Genomic DNA, 15,118 nt, shown 5'->3' with positions numbered 1-15,118 from the left:
CATTTCGCTTTCCTCTCCCTCCCGCAGGTCATGTCTACACAGCCATCGGGGACTACCCTAACGCCCTGGCCTCCCACAAGCAGTGTGTTCAGTTGGTCAAGCAAATGGGCGACAAACTGCAGGAGGCGCGGGAGATTGGCAACGTGGGCGCGGTGTATCTTGCCATGGGCGACTTTGACAGCGCCGTGGACTGCCACATGGAGCACCTACGCATCGCCAAGCACCTCAACAACAAGGTGGAGGAAGCGCGGGCGTACAGCAACCTGGGCTCCAGCCACCATTACAAGCGTAACTTCGACCAGGCCATCGCCTTCCACAACCACGTGCTGAGGATCGCGCAGGACCTCGGCGACCGCACCATCGAGGCGCGGGCATACGCCGGCCTGGGCCACGCGGCACGCTGCATGAGTGACTACGGGCAGGCGCAGCGGTGGCACGAGAAACAGCTGGACATGGCCCTCAGCACCAAGGACAAGGTAGCGGAGGGACGCGCCTGCTCTAACCTGGGCATCGTGTACCAGCTAATGGGGCACCACGACGCTGCCCTCAAGCTGCACCAGGCCCACCTCAACATCGCCAGGCTGCTGCAGGACCGCGCAGGCATGGGGCGCGCCTACGGCAACATCGGCAACGCCTACTCCGCGATGGGGTACTACGAGCAGGCCATCAAGTACCACAAACAGGAGCTGACCATCAGCAAGGAAGTGAATGACCGCATGAGCGAGGCGTCCACGCACGGCAACTTGGCGGTGGCGTATCAAGCGCTGGGCATGCACGAGATGGCGCTGCTGCACTACCACTCCCACCTTAACATCGCGCGGGAGCTGAAGGACACGGCAGGCGAGGCGTGCGCCCTCCTCAACCTGGGGAACTGCCATTCCTCGCGGGGGGAGTTTGCCCAGGCCGTGCCATACTACGAGCAGTACCTCATGCTGTCCCAGGAGCTGCACGACACGGAGGGCGAGGCGCGGGCGTGCCACTTCCTCGGCTACGCCCACTATTGCCTCGGGAATTTCAAGGTCAGTCCGTCCTCCGGCCCGAGCCTTCCTGCCGGACCTTCCCCAAGCTGAGTAAACTTACCTAAATTGCCTTGCCATTCCGTATGCGTATGAGTGTTATCTCTCCCCTCCGCGGCCGCCGCTTGTCTCACCTGTCCATCTCACCCACAGGAGGCCATCCGCTACTACGACCAGGACCTGGCGCTGGCCAAGGACCTGCAGGACCGGAAGTCGATGGGACGTGCCTACTGTAACCTGGGGTTGGCTCACCTGGCACTGGGCAACTCAGAGACGGCACTCGAGTGTCAGAAGTACTTCCTCGGTGAGTGTGTGCCGCATTCCTCAGAGAGAGAGAGAGAGAGAGAGAGAGAGAGAGAGAGAGAGAGAGAGAGAGAGAGAGAGAGAGAGAGAGAGAGAGAGAGAGAGAGAGAGAGAGAGAGTAAAAAATTCTTGGTATGATCTCTGTACTGATAGTCCTTGGGCCAGCCTCACCATTGTCCACTATGACCCCTTCTGTCTGCCCATACTCTCTCTCTCTCTCTCTCTCTCTCTCTCTCTCTCTCACATTCCTAACCCCAAAAACCCCTTCAAGATAATCCAAATCCTCCTCTCTCTCTCTCTCTCTCTCTCTCTCTCTGTGTGCCACCTCCTCTCCCGTGTGGCTCCCTGCGTCCCTTCCCCACATCATCCTTACATCCCCGAAGGTCATATCGTACGGACGAGGCAGGAGGTGACCCCATAAATATTGGGAAGCGCCGGTGACTGCTCCATCTGTCACCAGCAGGAGGAGGAACAATGGAGTGACTCCTGCCGGGGAATTCTTGGGTGACAGCGGCTGTTTTTACCTGGCCGAGGGGGGCGTGGGTTGGGAAGGAAGGGGGGGTGAACGAAGGGGGTAGAAAGGGGAGGAGTAAGATGTGGTAATGGAGGAGAAGGGTGAGAGTGGAATGGAGGAGAGAGAGAGAGAGAGAGAGAGAGAGAGAGAGAGAGAGAGAGAGAGAGAGAGAGAGAGAGAGAGAGAGAGAGAGAGAGAGAGAGAGAGAGAGAGAGAGAGAGAGAGAGAGAGAGAGAGAGAGAGAGAGAGAGAGAGAGAGAGAGAAAGACCGTAGTTGTATGAATTTATGAATAGTATATGTATAATAAATAAATAATAAAAAAAAAGAAACAGATAAGAGTAAAAACAAATGACGATAACAATAACAAGTCAACAAAATAGGAAAAATTACACTTTTACTTTCTTCATTATCCTTTTCTTTTTTTTTTTATAAGTGTGACTCATTACAAAAAAAAAATAGGTCTAAAAAATAAAAATAGGCCTCTAGGTTAGGGTTCGGTGCTTCCTGGTCTGCTGTTCCCTGGCGCGGGGCAGACTGGGGGCGTGATAACAAGTGTGAACTACCCGTGTCGTGGGCCGTGGGTGGATGCCTCGGCGGGGGGTCGCTGGAGAGGTTTGGGCCTGGCGGGGGGCGTTAACCTGTGTGGTAGTACATAGTCGTGTCCCCCTCCCCTCCCCCTCTACCATCACCATCTGCACCCCCCAGTAACTCTCCCTCCCTCCCACCTTCCTCTTGATTCTTTCTCTGTTGTATTTTCTTATTTTTTTCTTATTGTTTTTATTCTCTGATGTTTGTTTCTCATGTCTCTGTCTCTGTCTCTCTCTCTCTCTCTCTCTCTCTCTCTCTCGTACTTTATCTAGCGTTTTTCTTACTCCATATCCAAAATTCCCTAAACTGTCAATATTATTCCGAACTCCGCCCTTCCCACGTCAATAGTTTCCACCTCCTGCCATCTTCCCCTTTGACACTGATATCTACCTACAAACAACACATCCTTCTTTTATTTTCCTCACCCTTTCCTCCACCTGACGGTCCTTCCTCCCCGCAGCTCTGGCACACATGATGAAGCACCTCCAGGGAAAGTTTCGAGCGTTGGGGAACATCGGGGACGTGTTGATGAAGATGAAGAATTACGACGAGGCAGTGAAGGTTTATCAGAAGCAGCTCGTACTAGCCAAACAGTCACGGGATAAGGTACTGGAGGCCTCAGCTTACGGTGCTCTTGGACTTGCCCACAGACTCCTGAAATGCTTCGATAAGGCTCTCGGCTATCACACGCAGGTAAGACAGTTGATATTTGTAAGTGGTTCCTCAGGTAAGTTGTGAGTGTAAATGTGCATGTCTCTGCTTAAGATCTTGATTCCTCGTTTCGATGTAAATATGTCTCTACTTATATTCCTAGTGTTTTCTGACGCCATGTCCCCCCACAGGAGCTGACAATCCGGCAGGAAATGGGTGACATCAAAGGGGAATGCAAGGCTCACGGTCACCTGGGCGCCGTGCACATGTCCCTCGCCAACTACACCAACGCCATGAAGTGTTACGAGGAGCAGCTGGAACGCGCCAAGGAGCTGAAGGTGAGGAGTGACTTTTCTTATCTCAGTGATGCAAGTACAACACCTCCTCTGTCTTCGCCTTGCATCACCATTCTCCTCAGCGCCACCCCTCTTCTCTCCTCATCTTTCACCATCACCCCTCCCTGTCTTCCTGCCACCCTTGCCTCCCACTGCCTACCTTTCCCTTATCCTTTATCATCACTTTCCACCTTCTTCTCATTCCTCACTGTTACTCACACCTTCGTCTTGTTCTCATCCCTCACCATCACTTCTCAGAGTCACCTCTCCTTTCATCCCTCATCGTCATCCCCTCCCTCCATCCCTCTCTCTCCCCCTCCCTCCCTCATGCTCGCCAAATGTTATTCAGGACGCGGCGCTGGAGGCTCAGGCGTTCGGCAATCTGGGCATCGCGCGCCTCAACATGGGCCATTTCGAAGATGCCATTGGCTACCTGGAGCAACAACTGGCAACCCTCGAGCAACTGTCCACCACCACCGCCGTCATCGACAAGGGCCGCGCCTTTGGGAATCTAGGCGACTGCTATGACGCCTTGGGAGATTCCGAGGAGGCCATCAAATGTCACGAACAAGTAAGTTTACTCATCTTTTCCTATGGAGTCTTGCTTTCAGTCATGTGCGATGCAAAAATGCTGTGCGCCAAATTCCGTTTTTGATTCCAGATATACTCAAATGCTGATTGAATAAATAATGCTTGAAAAAAGTACACAATGTGAGTTTTTTGTCTTTCTGTTGTACTTCCCAAGAGATATCCAAATACTGGTGCTTAGAAATGAATGTAATTCATTTGATTTCCTCCCGCAGTACCTGGCCATCGCACTCAAGACAAAGAGTCCTCGGGACCAGGAGCGAGCCTATCGAGGCCTGGGCAGCTCTCACCGCTGCATCGGGAACTTGCAGCAAGCGCTGGTGTGCTACGAGAAGCGGCTCGTCGTCTCTCACGAACTCAACATTCCGGCGGCCAAGGGGTCGGCCTATGGGGAGCTGGGCCACATCCATTCCCTCCTCGGTAACTTCGAGCAGGCCATCTCTTGCATGGAGCACCAGCATCAGATAGCGAGGTGAGTGTGTGAGCCCCCTTGCCACTGCCATACATCTTTAGTGTGAGGCAGGGAGGAGTTAAATGGATGATATAATATGATCAATGGAAGCAGCAACGACTCAATTTTCGAACTGAATGAGGATTTTGTGCCGCAGGGAACTGGGAGACAAGCTGTGCGAGGCGGAGGCAGCGTGCGGCCTGGGCACTGTGTATCAGCAGATGTGTGAATACGCCACTGCCCTCCGCTACCACGAGTTAGACCTGCGCATCGCCGAGGAGCTGACCAATCCTGCTGAGCAGGGGCGAGCGCACGGCAACATTAGTCTGGCATACGAGTCTTTGGGGAATTTCGAGCAGGCGGTGACCCACGGCGAGCAGCATCTCAGCATTGCCGCCCAAATGAACGACAAGGTATGGATAATCCCACCCACCACACCCGTCAACATTACCTAATGCCTTCACATTTTCTGACTACATGAAAAAGGAAACCCTATAATGCCTCAATAACTTCTTGGTATACGAAAGATGTGTAAAGATCCCATTAGATAAGTAGAGGCCTATCAGCCTACCACGGCCTTATGTCAGGTGCTTAAAATTCACTTATCGCTCAGGTGGCGAAGACCCTGGCATACGCCTCGCTGGGCCGCGTCCACCACGCCCTCGGCAACACCACGCAGGCGGTGGCGTACCTGCAACAAGGACTCCAGATCGCCGAGCAGCTGGGTCGCCGCGAGGACGAAGCAAAGATCCGTCACCGCCTGGGAATGGCACTGTGGGGCCACGGGGACCTGGAGGCCGCCCACACCCACCTAGACCGTGCTGCCCACCTGCTGGACACCATCAGGAGAGATGCGCGCGGCTCACAAGACTACCGCCTCTCCCTGTTCGACCTGCAGACAGCCTCGTACCAGGCGCTGCAGCGAGTGCTGGTGGGGTTAGGACGCAACGAGGAGGCGCTACTTGTTGCAGAGCGAGGAAGAACCAGGGCCTTCGTAGACCTGCTGTTTGAACGTCAAGGCGCGTCCACTGCTTCCCGCGCATCGAGAATTGAAGATTCCACTCCCAGCACGGTGGATCAAATTGTCGACATTGTAAACAGACAGAAAGCGTCAGTGCTCTATTACAGCATCGCTGCAGGCTGTCTCTACAGCTGGCTCATCGTTCCCAACAAAGGTGAGAACATAGGGACCATTTTTACAAACAATAATCATTAAACTAGCAAGGTAGTCAACTCTAGTGGGGCAGGAGAGCTTGGGAAAAGCAACATAATGCTAGGTATAAGTAAGATGGACCAAGGAGCCATGTCACAAGCAAGCTCCAAAGTTCCAAACAATAGCAGGCCTAACAGTACATTTCATCCTCAGGTGTTGTCAAGTTCCATGAAGTGAGTGTGAGTGAGGTCGAGGCAGAGCGCGAGGGTGACTGCGGGGAGGACACCACTGGCACCACCTCGGGCTCGCTGCTGGAACACTACATTCAGTCAGTGAGGGACGCCCTCGGAGTGGAATGTGGCGCAAATGTTACTCGTGGTGGGATTGCAAGCGAGACTGAGAGCGAGGCCGGTGACATGTGGAATGCTCATCTGGAGGAGCTGGGCGACAAGCTGAACCACGAGGCTGACAGGACAGGCTTCCTCCGTATGGTCAACAGGAATCATCTCTTCAATTCGTCCAATTATTCCCTATCGTCACTGTTTTCGCTGGGTTCAGTCAGCGGCTCCATCGCCTCAGGTCCTGCCTCACGGCCGGGCTCCACACGCTCCCGCAAGGTGACCTGGCAGGGGCCCTCGTGCCTCCGCTCCCTCTATGAGCTGCTCATTGCGCCCATGGAGGACCACCTGCCTGAAGCGGGGGTGTCACGGGAACTGATGCTCGTGTTAGAGGGTGATCTTTACCTCGTGCCCTTCCCTGTCCTCAAGGGTACCAATTGCAATGATTACCTATGTGAGCGGTACTCCCTGCTGGTGGTGCCCTCCATCAGTGCCCTCAAGGTGAGTCAGCGCTCTAAGAACTCCAAGCCCAACGGCGAGCAGACAACGGCACTAGTGATTGGCAACCCAAAGCTGCCAAGCACAGTGACGGAGCAGTGGGGCTGGGGAGACATTCCCTACGCCGAGCAGGAGGCATCCATTGTGGCCGAGATGCTGCAGACCAAGGCTCTGACAGGCTCCTGTGCCAACAAGGAGGCCATCTTGAGGTTGATCAGCCAGGTGGAGTGCATTCACCTGGCATCCCACGTGTCGTGGAAGCTGTCTGCTGTGATCCTCTCGCCGGGAGAGTTCGTTGAATCACGCGCCTCCAAGCGGCTTTCCCACTCCTCCCAGCCCGAGGCCATTCACGAGCACTTAGACGATGAAGGCTCGGAGATTGCCTCCACCATAGACCTTCCAGCACTTTCAGAATTTCTACTCACCGCAGCTGACATTCTTAACCTAAAGCTGCGGGCCAAGCTGGTGGTGGTGTCATCATGCCACACGCGGGACCACCATGGACGGGCCAACAGTGACGGTGTGGTGGGACTGACACGGGCACTGCTGGCAGCAGGAGCCCAGTGTGTCCTTGTGTCTCTCTGGCCTGTTCCAGACACTGCAGTCAAAATACTCTTTAGAACCTTCTATTCCTCGCTGCTGCAGGTAACTCACCTTCCTACTGTCATGTGCGGTGCCTTTTCTGTTTGAAATTGTTTTATGACAATTTAATAAAAAAATACAAATAGCACTACACGCTTCCTAAGTGCCTCACAATCACTTTTCCGTGTTACAGGGTGCACGAGTAAGCCGTGCATTATCTGAGGCGCAGCAGACCGTGCAGACCACCAAGCATTTCGCCCACCCTGCCAATTGGGCAGGCTTCCTTCTAGTTGGCGCAGATGTCAAGCTCTCAAACAAGGTAAGATTAGCAAGATACTTTTTCATGGTGTGTTATGATTCCGTACAGGTAACCGTTCAGCATCATTAAAGCACTACATTCTTCATAAAAATGTACTAGTGTTTCGTAATAAACAAATCATACTGTATTCAAAACTCCCAAGTAGCAACAATACTAGTACACTGGGACTTCTATCACTCTAATCTCTGGTTTATCAAAGCTCACGTGTTTTTTTTCCTCGCAGGTTGCACTGATGGGGCAAGCACTATGTGAGCTGCTGAGGACACCAGACAAGTGCAGGGATGCCCTCAGAGTGACTCTTCACCTGGTGAGTTACATGCATCTCCGTTTTCAATTAAACGTAAAATTAATCATATTGACTGAAAAACTACATAATTTCAAAAGAAGATTTCAAGATAACATAACATTTCACGAAAGAACAGCAAATCTCACCAAAACTATGTGGTGAGCAGTTTGTCATTTTAGCTGATGAGGCGTTTGATACTGGCTTAACACTTTCACGTTCTCTCAGGTGGAGAAGTCCCTACAGCGGATCCATCGAGGCCATCGCAACGCCATGTACACCACGCAAAAGTCCATCGAGAATAAAGTGGGCAACGTGTCTGGGTGGAAGGACCTGCTGATGAGCGTTGGCTTCAGGTTTGAGCCAGCAGCAAACGGCATCCCAAGCAGTGTGTTCTTCCCACAAAGTGACCCTGGGGAGCGGCTCACCCAGTGCTCTGCCTCTCTCCAGGCCTTGCTTGGTGAGTTCTGAACGGCATCTTTTTTTTTCTGTGCAAGAGAGGCACTGGCCAAAGACAACAATTAGGAAGAAAAGGCCCACTGAGGTGACAGCACCTATAGATGATGAATAATAATCTTCTCAACTATGAAACGCTCACATTTTCTTTAGTATATTGGAATAATGGACAATCTATAATGCGTGTAAAGTTGTGTATCTTTTATTGCCGTGCTTCTCTCACATATAACTTTATGCTCCTCTTACAGGACTCTCGCAGACGTCACTCCAGGCTGTCTCCAAACTGCTGGACTCGCCTGAATACGCCGAGGATGTGATATCAGTGATGCGCTGCGTCATCACCCAGTTCACTGTCAAAGACTTGGAGAGTGAGTCCATCGAGGTCCCCGTCCACGTGAAGCTGTGGCGAGTAAACGGCTGCCACGAGCTGCTGGCTTCCTTAGGTAAGTGACTCAGTGGTACATGAGGAAGGGGCGTGAGGAATGGAGGAGGAATGAAGAGATAGAAGTGAAATACCATGCACGTATTGTTAATGACGAGAAAACAACATAATCATACAAAGATGTGATGCGTTGTGCAGAGATGTAATGAGTGTCTTTACAGGATTTGACCTGATGGAGGTGGGGCGTGATGAGGTAACGCTGCGCACGGGCAAACAAGCCAACAAGCGCAATATCCAGTTTGCACACCAAGCTCTCCTGGCGCTCTTTGGTAAGTTGACAGCCACTCTTTATCGTTACCCAGCAGACAACTTGTGCTACTTTTCAGTAAGTGGTTTTATGTATTTTTTTGAAATATCAAATTTGCTGTCAAGTTACGATGTAGACATTATCAGTAACAATCTTATGTTCATTTTTAAGTCATATGTGGCACTGTTACAGACACTCAAGATGCACCCAAGAGCCTCAGTGTGGACTCAAGCAGCAGCCTCGAGTCCCTCGTCAGCTCTGATGACGAGGATGAGTCTGTGGCTGCTCCACCACCTCCGCCGCCACCATCACAACCCCTCCCGCCCCACCGCCCAGCCCCATTACTACTGGGTCGCGGAGCCTTCTCCAGCTACGTCAGGAACCGTGGGGAGCCTGATGGGGCGCGAGCCTCCACCAGCGAACAGAAGGGTAGAGAGAGTGACGCTGCCTTCACGCCCTCGCCTGTCGACCCCGTGGCCAAGTACTCTCAGGCTTTTCGCAACCCCCATGGGCCCCCAAGCGACACTGGCTCCCCGCAGCCCTCCCCGCGTCTGTCCCTCACACTGGCACACCAAAACAAGATCCGCTCCATGTACACGTCAGCTTCCCCAGCGAGTGACGGAGGCGGCAAGCGACCAGACAGCTCCAGCAGCACCAGCAGCATGACTGACTGGGAGAGCGGCCAGGCCACAGTGCGCCGCCAGCCGCTGGCTAAGCCCGTCATTGCTCCCAAAGCTCCCGTGCCCACACACAGCAGAGTCAGTGATGTCAGCGCCGGGTTCATGAGGCCCCAATACGTCACCATAAACAAGAGCAACTCACAGGCTTCCTCTGGGTTTGAGTCACAAAGTTCTGATTCTGACTTTGGACCGCGGCGGACGGGCACCGTGCGCAGTGTGTACACCACCGTGGGTAGCGCCGCCACCTTTGAGACTCAGCAAGGGTGCCACCATGGACACCCTAGACCGCCTGAGCGTCCGCACCGAGGTGGGCCGTCCCAGCCTAGGAGGGGCACGTGGCCGGCGTGACCGCAGCAATGAGCGAGAGCTGTCTGTAGAGGCAGCAGAAGGCCAACCGTCCACCTCCGCTGCCCCCGTGCCGGCCCCTACAGCCGAGCCCTCTGAGGCCCGCCCCCTAGTGCCCGTCAGGAAGATGCCTGAGGTGCAGCTGGATTCCTCCATTGGCAAGCTGCTGCGCCCAAGAACCAACCATGCTGCCACCATCCATGAGAACGACTCTCTGTACAACTACCGCTCCGGCGACGAGATGTCCATGAAGATGAGCCACATGGGCCACAAGAGCATCCAGGACCACATCATTGCCACACAGATGTCTCGCCTCAACAGGGAGATGCCCATCAGTGACGTGTACCACGAAAGGAACCTCGGCCTTGGTCTTGCCCCGCCACTCTCCAAGCTGCTTATGTCCGCCGCTCAGCCCATCGTGGCAGGGGATCACGCCGACGCCGAGAGCAAATCTGCCTCGGAGGACAGTTTTGGTAACTTTGACAAACTCTCCCTCGCTGACGACAACCAACTGGCGCTGCCACCAAAGCCTGATTTCAAGCCAAAGCCACCACCAATCCCGCCTAAGAGGTTTGGCCCTAAGCCGTGGGTGTCTGCCCACCCACAAGTCCCCAACATGGGCGTCAGTTTAGAGAGCTCTGCAGGGCTGCCTCAGTCCAACGTCGTCTCTGAACTCAGCCGGCGAGACGAGGGTGACGGCCGCTCCATGACAGACTCCCACTACTCTGGCTACTCTCCCTCCAGGAACAATGGCGCCAGCAAACCAGGGGATCTGAGCGGCCCTGTGCCCTCCTCCCAGGCCAGAAGCTACTATGACCTCAAGGCCAGCGCTGGTGTGGGCGGCGCCGAGCGGGAGCAGGACACCCTTGGCACTCTCCCTTCTGCAGGCATGGCAGGCATGTCCTCAAGGGGAGACGAGCCCCTGCACCACACCGTCGCGGAGCTCAACACCTACGCGGCCTTCAACCCAGCTTACGAGCACGACGAGCCCATGAGCGTTGGGTCGGTGGGTGCTCGCATCGGCTCCTCTGAGATCGCCGAGTACATGGAGCAACTTTTGGGCACCACGGAGCCCTCGGAGAACGACCAGTCTGACGAGGCGTCCGAAGTTAAGACCAAGACCTGTAAGCGGCCAGGCAAGCACCCCTCAGCGTGGAGCAAAGCCAAGACCCACAAGCAGTTCTCGCACCACACACAGCAGTCCTCATCCTGCTAGCGTTTACTGCCCCACGCCGGCAGTGTCGTCCCGGCGTCGTCCCTCTGTACATAGTGTCTAGGAGGATGGAGGAGGAAATGGGCGGGAGGAGGAGGAGAAATTGAAGAAAGAGAAGGAGCAGTAGCAGTAAAGAGGAGTAACAGAGTAAGGAAAAGGAGGAGAAGGAAAATAAAAAGGAGTGTTAGGAGGAAGAGCAGGACACTTTGGAGTATTAAAAGGAGGAGAAGAAGGAGCTGAAGGAGGAGTAGGAGGAAGAATAGGAGGAGGATGAGAAGGAGGATAAGGAGGAGAAGGAGAGCGCAATTTAGTGGGTGGGTCACTTAGCACCACCCTGTCCTGTCTTTGCCAAGTTTGAGTGCCAAGTGAGCGATGCCATATCAAGGGTTTGGGAGACAAGGACTCCTGGGGACATCCTTCGGTGCCAAAGCATTACCTACCTGTCCCTGCCACGCGTGTCTTCCCAAAGCAGTTCAAAGACAGTGATCGAACCCAGTGCAAAACAGAACCATTGCTTGAACCTAATGGAGAAGTTTGTTTTATCGTTTTCTTTCTTGATGTGAGGTGCGAGAGAAGAAGAAAAATGTGTAGTCTGAAGTCTCTCTCTCTCTCTCTCTCTCTCTCTCTCTCTCTCTCTCTCTCTCTCTCTGTAGCCAAATCTTACTGTAACTCTCATGGGAAATTTTGGTCATTCCTTCCAAATGCATTAAGATTCACACTCTAAAAAAAGTAATGCCTTAGATGAACAAAATGTGCCTTAAGTGTCAATCTTTGTTAAATCACATGTCAGGTAAATTAGTCACCTGGGAAATGTTACCTGTCATGGAGGTCATCGAGGAGGAGGAGGAGGAGGAAGAGGAGGAGGAGGAGGAGGAGGAGGAGGAGGAGGAGGAGGAGGAGGAGGAGGAGGAGGAGGAAGAGGAGGAGAAGGAGGAGGAGGAGGAGGAGGAGATGTGTGAAGTGTGAAAGGACTAATAGAGAACATGACTCAAGGTTGTGAGGGAAAAATTAAATACCCAGTGACAGATTAGACGTACGTGTGTGTGTGTGTGTGTGTGTGTGTGTGTGTGTGTGTGTGTGTGTGTGTGTGTGTGTGTGTGTGTGTGTGTGTGTGTGTGTGTGTGTGTGTGTGTGTGTGTGTGTGTGTGTGTGTGTGTGTGTGTGTGTGTGTGTGTGTGTCAGTGTCAATGTGTTTGTGTGTCTCGGAAGTTGGTCTAGTGCTGTGCCACGAAAAACACAGGTGGTGTGTTTTTTTCTGTATATTGTGATATATATTATATGATTACTGTAATATATCTTCGTGTATCATATATAGAATTTTTCAACCTCGACTTTTAATTCTCCTAACTACACAAACCAACTCATCGTGATTATTCTTAACAATATAAATTTTGAAACAATACCTTGAATTTAGAAAAAAAAATATAAGGAGAGAGAGAGAGAGAGAGAGAGAGAGAGAGAGAGAGAGAGAGAGAGAGAGAATATAGCAGTTAATTTTCTCTAATCTAAGTTGAAGAAATATTTATGAGACAAGTAAAAGAGCAAAAGTCTAGAAAAACTCACTTAAAACACTCCTGAACACTGCAAACCATAACACAAAACCCTGTTAAGAGTCGTGGAGTAACCCGCTCAAACAATCATGTGTGTGTCTGCATGTGTCTGTGTCTGGAACTCCCTGTCTGCTGCTTCATTTCCAACTTATGTCTTGACTTCATTTAAGAGGGAGGTATTAAGACATTATTTCTTTATTTTGGCTTCTCGGACATAACAGAAGACTGGTAACCTAGTGGACCTATTTTTCCCTTGGCCAGTTTTCCCTTCACATAAAAAAAAAAAAAATGGTATGTAGGTCTTTATATCTGAATCAGAAAGGAAAGGCCAAAAAAATAAGTGATTTTTGTCAAATTAAACACTCTTAAAAACATTAAATCTACATACACATACATGAAAAACCATATAACTTGACATCTTTCCATAACATTCAGCATAATGCATATATAGATTGTAGGGTGTACATACGTCAAGCATATATAGGCGGTATCAAATTAGAAAAGTCACTCCAATGCTTAGCCGGGAGAACGTTGCGCCAAGGTATAGAAAACCAGACTCGATGGGAAACTAATCAGATTTCTAACAATGGCTCACACTTGTCTAAAAAAATGTAATAACAAATAATAATAAAATAAATGAATTGATACATTAATATAAGATAATAAAGAAGATGAAATAGCTTCGTAATAGTAGTAGTAGTAGTAGTAGTAGTAGTAGTAGTAGTAGTAGTAGTAGTAGTAGTAGTAGTAGTAGTAGTAGTAGTAGTAGTAGTAATAGTAGTAGCACTAGCAGTAGAAGCAACAAAATAGGAATAATAACAGCAAGATGGAATAGACACACCTGTATTCATACTTAGAAACCCTACCACACACACACACACACACACACACACACACACCTATACGTACATCCATTCAATCAAGGTTACACTTCGAAAAGCAATTACATCTGCAGGACTTAAGCTTGGAGGAGGAGGAGGAGGAGGAGGAGGAGGAGGAGGAGGAGGAGGAGGAGGAGGAGGAGGAGGAGGAGGAGGAGGAGGAGGAGGAGGATTAGCGGAGGTACGACTTAGCTTCAGAAAGAGGGAGGGTAAGAGACAAAGGCAAAGGTGACAACACTGAAGATCGTAGCGAAGAAGAGAAACACAGAGGCGGCGAGATAATTAAATGAAAACTCACCTGTATTTTCTGCGTGTCTAATTATCATACCTCAGGAAGAAAGGAAGGACTAAAGAAAGACTCCTCGTATCTAGGAAGGAGAGGAGGAAGAGAAGGTGTTTGAGGTGAGGAAGGAAGAGGAAGGAGGAGAAACAAGGGGAAGGTGGAGGAGTGGGGGACGATTTGGAGAAAAAGGGGGGGGAGGAGCAGTATTCCATGTGTATAAAGAAAGAGAGGGAGAGAAAGAAAAGGAAGGATGGATGAAAAAAAAAAATATGATGATTCATGTCTTGGAAGAGGAGAAAAGATGAAAGGATTTGCGTCTTCAGAGGAAATAACAGTGTGAAATGCAGAAACGGAGGAAGAGGAAGAGTAAAAAGATGCAACAACAATAATCACAGCGAGAAAAAGAAGAAGAGGGAGAGAAAGAGAAGGAGGAAGAAGAGGCAACAACAACAACAACAGCAAGAAGAAGAAGAAGAAGAAGAAGAAGAAGAAGAAGAAGAAGAAGAAGAAGAAGAAGAAGAAGAAGAAGAAGAAGAAGAAGAAGAAAAGGAAGAGGACGAGAAAGAGGAGGAAGAGGCAACAACAACAACAATAGTAAGAAGAAGAAGAAGAAGAAGAAGAAGAAGAAGAAGAAGAAGAAGAAAACGATGAGGAGGAAGAGGTCAGCGTAAACAGCATAATCTCCGAGGCAGGCAAGGCGCTCCCAGGATAAACACACTCGTCAAATGGTCACTGCATGTTTACCGCTGCGTACTTACCAGAGCCGCCGTCGACCTCACGTGCCGCGACCTGCCCAGCTTCACTTCATTTTCTGTAAGGAGAAGCACATTATGAGAAAAAAAAAAGTGATATTCTGGGCTTTAGAATGTACGCGGTAGCTTCTGCAAACGTACCTTTCTCTGTCACTCTCTCCCTCTCTCTACTACTCCCTACCAGTCACTCCCCACTACTCCGTACCTCTCCCACTCTGCTGCTTAAATTCTTCATGTAATGCTTCGCTAATGAGGAATGAAAGACGACTGGAATATGTAAATGACGGCGTCCATTCTGCCTCGAATCTTCATTGATTGCGACACGGACAAAAAATTTTCCTCGGCATAATTTGTGAGAGGGAAAGTAAAAAAAATGCCATGTGGTTAAGACGAAACTCCAGTAAATGACAAATTAGTTCTCTTTTTATTATTTCTGAAGTGAATTTCTCAGCAGCTGTATCTTGTAGCGGCAGGTGAGGGGAAGGTGCGGCCTGCCTCGCCCGTGTCCGTGTTGCATGTTCCTTAATGTGACACGCACGTCGCTAGGGGAGGCAGGGCGCGAGGAGGCAGGCAGACAGGCAGGCAGGCAGGCAGAGAGACAGGCAGGACACTCGTTGACCTCACAACCTCGAGCTGAGTGACCAAATGA

At 51.1% G+C, this 15,118-nt stretch overlaps 1 protein-coding gene across 1 annotated transcript in view; it reads left to right on the top strand.

The window, feature by feature from the left end:
- The window catches only part of LOC123512472 (tetratricopeptide repeat protein 28-like), a 170,790-nt gene extending 158,462 nt beyond the window's left edge, over positions 1-12,328 (top strand). The window contains 16 exon segments of the mRNA XM_045268942.1: positions 28-1,019; positions 1,170-1,320; positions 2,883-3,115; positions 3,265-3,411; positions 3,758-3,979; positions 4,212-4,468; positions 4,605-4,860; positions 5,061-5,622; positions 5,814-7,081; positions 7,212-7,337; positions 7,561-7,644; positions 7,849-8,080; positions 8,325-8,519; positions 8,680-8,787; positions 8,958-9,691; positions 9,693-12,328. Of these exon segments, the coding sequence (XP_045124877.1) occupies positions 28-1,019; positions 1,170-1,320; positions 2,883-3,115; positions 3,265-3,411; positions 3,758-3,979; positions 4,212-4,468; positions 4,605-4,860; positions 5,061-5,622; positions 5,814-7,081; positions 7,212-7,337; positions 7,561-7,644; positions 7,849-8,080; positions 8,325-8,519; positions 8,680-8,787; positions 8,958-9,691; positions 9,693-11,006 (6,881 nt within the window). The 3' untranslated portion in view covers positions 11,007-12,328.
- The last annotated feature ends 2,790 nt before the right edge of the window (positions 12,329-15,118 follow it).

The sequence above is a fragment of the Portunus trituberculatus genome, chromosome 33 (genome assembly GCF_017591435.1).
Source record: "Portunus trituberculatus isolate SZX2019 chromosome 33, ASM1759143v1, whole genome shotgun sequence".
In the NCBI taxonomy this organism is placed as follows: domain Eukaryota; kingdom Metazoa; phylum Arthropoda; class Malacostraca; order Decapoda; family Portunidae; genus Portunus; species Portunus trituberculatus.
The sequence above is the reverse complement of the archived record's forward strand: the minus strand, read 5'-3'. Positions and strand labels throughout refer to the sequence as shown.